Consider the following 2,722-nt stretch of genomic DNA (forward strand, 5'->3'; position numbering starts at 1 on the left):
CTAACAAAAAACATAAATCATTTTGTGTTTAAAATTTGAGTTTAAGGTTTTTGTACTTGCTACCAAAAATATTTGTGTGAGCAATATTCGATAGTTTCAAGTAAACCAAAAGTCTAAAAGTAAGCCTCTTAACTCAAGTTAAATAGAGTAAATTTTAAGATAAACCCTCGTAGTTGTGTATCGCTGTGTAGTGGCATATATGCCCTTGAGGGGCAATGCTTAGCAGTTACCAAGCCCCCTAGTGTGAATTGGCCCACTATAGGTCAAAGCAAAAGCAGGTGATTCAGGAAGGGCAAACAGCTTTTGTGGGCACTCGGGAGTCGGCAGGTGTGGAAATTCAGACAGGCAGGCAAAAACAAAAGGGGTGTGCCAGCCTCCAGGCTCTGCCAGCTTGGTCGCGACTCGAGAGTCTAGACTCTAGACGAAAGAGAGAGAGAGAGAGAGAGAGAGAGAGAGAGAGAGAGAGGGGCCCGGGAGGGGGGGGCGACAGACAGAGAGAGACAGAGAAGGGGGGCGGATCGGAACTTGGAAGCAAGCTGATATTAGGATGACGGAAAAGGCAGGTTGGCGTCAGGGAAGAAGCTGCTCGAGCAGATGCCACGGTGGTGGGCCATGGTGATCGTGGAGCGGGGCCCGTTGTTCGTTACAGCTCAAGATTGCTGGGAGAGAAGGAGCCTTTCTTTGTTTCCATAAGCTTTGGATATGCTTTCCCCCTCTCTGAATGAATGAATGATTTTTCCCCCATGGCTGTGGTGGTGGTGATGGTGCCCCACTTAGTTGCCATCACGAACACACGATCCTGCTTCTCTTTCTGGCAGCAGATTACCTGCGAATCAGGGATTTGACACTGCCGTGAAAACGGTTGTGTGCCTCTCCCCTCTTTCGTTTGGCCGTCACAAGTGGCTTTAGCAGAAGAGGCTTTCTGCTTTTCATTCCATGGACATCTGGTGGCTTGGTGACAGGATTCTCCATTGTTGCAAGACCAGGGTTTTAGCGGAGTAAAAATCCTGCCCGTGCAGGAAAGGGGTTTCTTTTTGTTGCTGATGAGAGCTTAAGAAGCAGGTCCCTTCCCTTTTGTTTGAATCAGGGCTTACATCATTTCTGCTGCGGGTATGAAACGTCATCAGAAGCTAACTCTTGGACAGATCTTTCTCTACAACAAGAGGGACATTTGCAGGTGGGAGCAGACAATTGGCCCCACTTTTATCCAACTGCATTGCTGATGCATCTTGCCAGCCATCTGCTGCTCGTTTCCGAGACGTGCACAGATAATGGCTGGTTCGCATAGATCTTCTGGCAAAATTGAGACAATTGAGAGCCCGGTAATATGTCTCTCTTGTGTCCACTGAGAATGGGATTGCAGTTGGACAGGGATTGCTCTTGAACCTGCTGGTTCTTTCTTCTTGCAGAGTCTCAGGTGGTACTAGAAGGTTGAGGTTTTCCAGACAAGAAACATGAGACCCAGAAAGAAGAGCCAAGTTGGTGCCTTTGGGGGTGGTTTATGTACTGTGGGTGAAACACTAGCACCTCTAATGGAGGGCCCAGTCCCAGAGAATCAAGAAGAAGATGGCAAGACTGAGAATTCATGGTTCAACATGAAGTACTGGATGAAGGGCTCTGTTTCTACCTCTGGAAAAAGGCGCTCGCATCCACGTCTTCTCCTTGGCGTCTTGGGTTGTCCCTTGGCCCCTGTTGGCATCTGCACTGAGCCCTTCCCTCACCTGTCTATCAAGGATGTCCCCATTGTATGCTACTGTTGCCCCTTTAAATTTTGTAGTTCTATCAACATTCTTTTCTGAGAGTCCTGCATAAGCCTTTCTTTGAGTCAGTAGCAATGACTTAATGCTAGGCTATTTATACTGCAGGAAGCTTCATCTGCTCAGTACATTGTGCAACAGTACATTGCTGCAACTGGAGCAACAAAACTTCAAACTTCAGTCCATAATTCGTACACTACAGGGAAAGTAAAAATGGCTACTTCTCAATATGAAACAGCTACTAAGGTCTCGAAGCCTCCTACAAAGTCAGCAGAAAATGGCTGGTTTGTTTTGTGGCAAATGATGCCAGACAAATGGTATATGGAACTAGCTCTAGAAGGCAGCACTGTTCAGGCAGGAAGTAATGGCAAACTAGTTTGGCGCTACACACCTTGGCTTGGTGCACATGCAGCAAAAGGTCCTGTACGGCCTCTTCGCAGAGCCCTCCAGGTTAGTCAAGTCCACATACTGCTTAAAGGTTTTCTTCAGCTTCAAAAAGCATGATATTTGCATAATGTGTAAAAGTCTAGCTCCATGGATCTATAGTTCTAGAGTCTTTTGTTGATGCAAGGGTCTTTTGTTGGGGCAAACAAGTCTCTTGATGTGTTCACTGTCTTATGTCGACTGCTTTGCCCACATTTTATCTGCTTGTGGACAGGGTCTGGACCCAATGACAACGGCCAGCATCTTTATAAATGCACGATGTGTTGGTGAGAAGAAAATTGGAGATGACGATTGCTTTATCCTGAAGCTTTTGGCTGATCCATCCACTCTTAGTGACAGAAGTGATGGCCCAGCTGAAATTATCAGACATGTTCTTTTTGGCTACTTCAATCAGAAAACAGGACTTCTTGTCCGTTTGGAAGACTCTCATCTCACCAGAATCCAAGCCACTGGCTCTGAAGCAGTATATTGGGAGACAACAATTGAATCTTCTCTGAAAGATTACAGACCAGTGGACGGTG

General features: G+C 46.5%; 1 protein-coding gene across 1 annotated transcript in view; it reads left to right on the forward strand.

The window, feature by feature from the left end:
* Positions 1-477: 477 nt before the first annotated feature.
* Positions 478-2,722, forward strand: part of LOC148031988 (uncharacterized) — a 39,651-nt gene continuing 37,406 nt past the window's right edge. The window contains exons 1-3 of the mRNA XM_087683864.1: positions 478-1,745; positions 1,866-2,207; positions 2,416-2,719. Coding sequence (XP_087539990.1) covers positions 1,455-1,745; positions 1,866-2,207; positions 2,416-2,719 — 937 coding nt within the window. The 5' untranslated portion in view covers positions 478-1,454. The remainder of the gene's footprint in view (positions 1,746-1,865; positions 2,208-2,415; positions 2,720-2,722) is intronic.

The sequence above is a fragment of the Lygodium microphyllum genome, chromosome 8 (assembly GCF_053477565.2).
Source record: "Lygodium microphyllum isolate KBCC chromosome 8, Lygodium_microphyllum_v1.1.10, whole genome shotgun sequence".
NCBI lineage: Eukaryota > Viridiplantae > Streptophyta > Polypodiopsida > Schizaeales > Lygodiaceae > Lygodium > Lygodium microphyllum.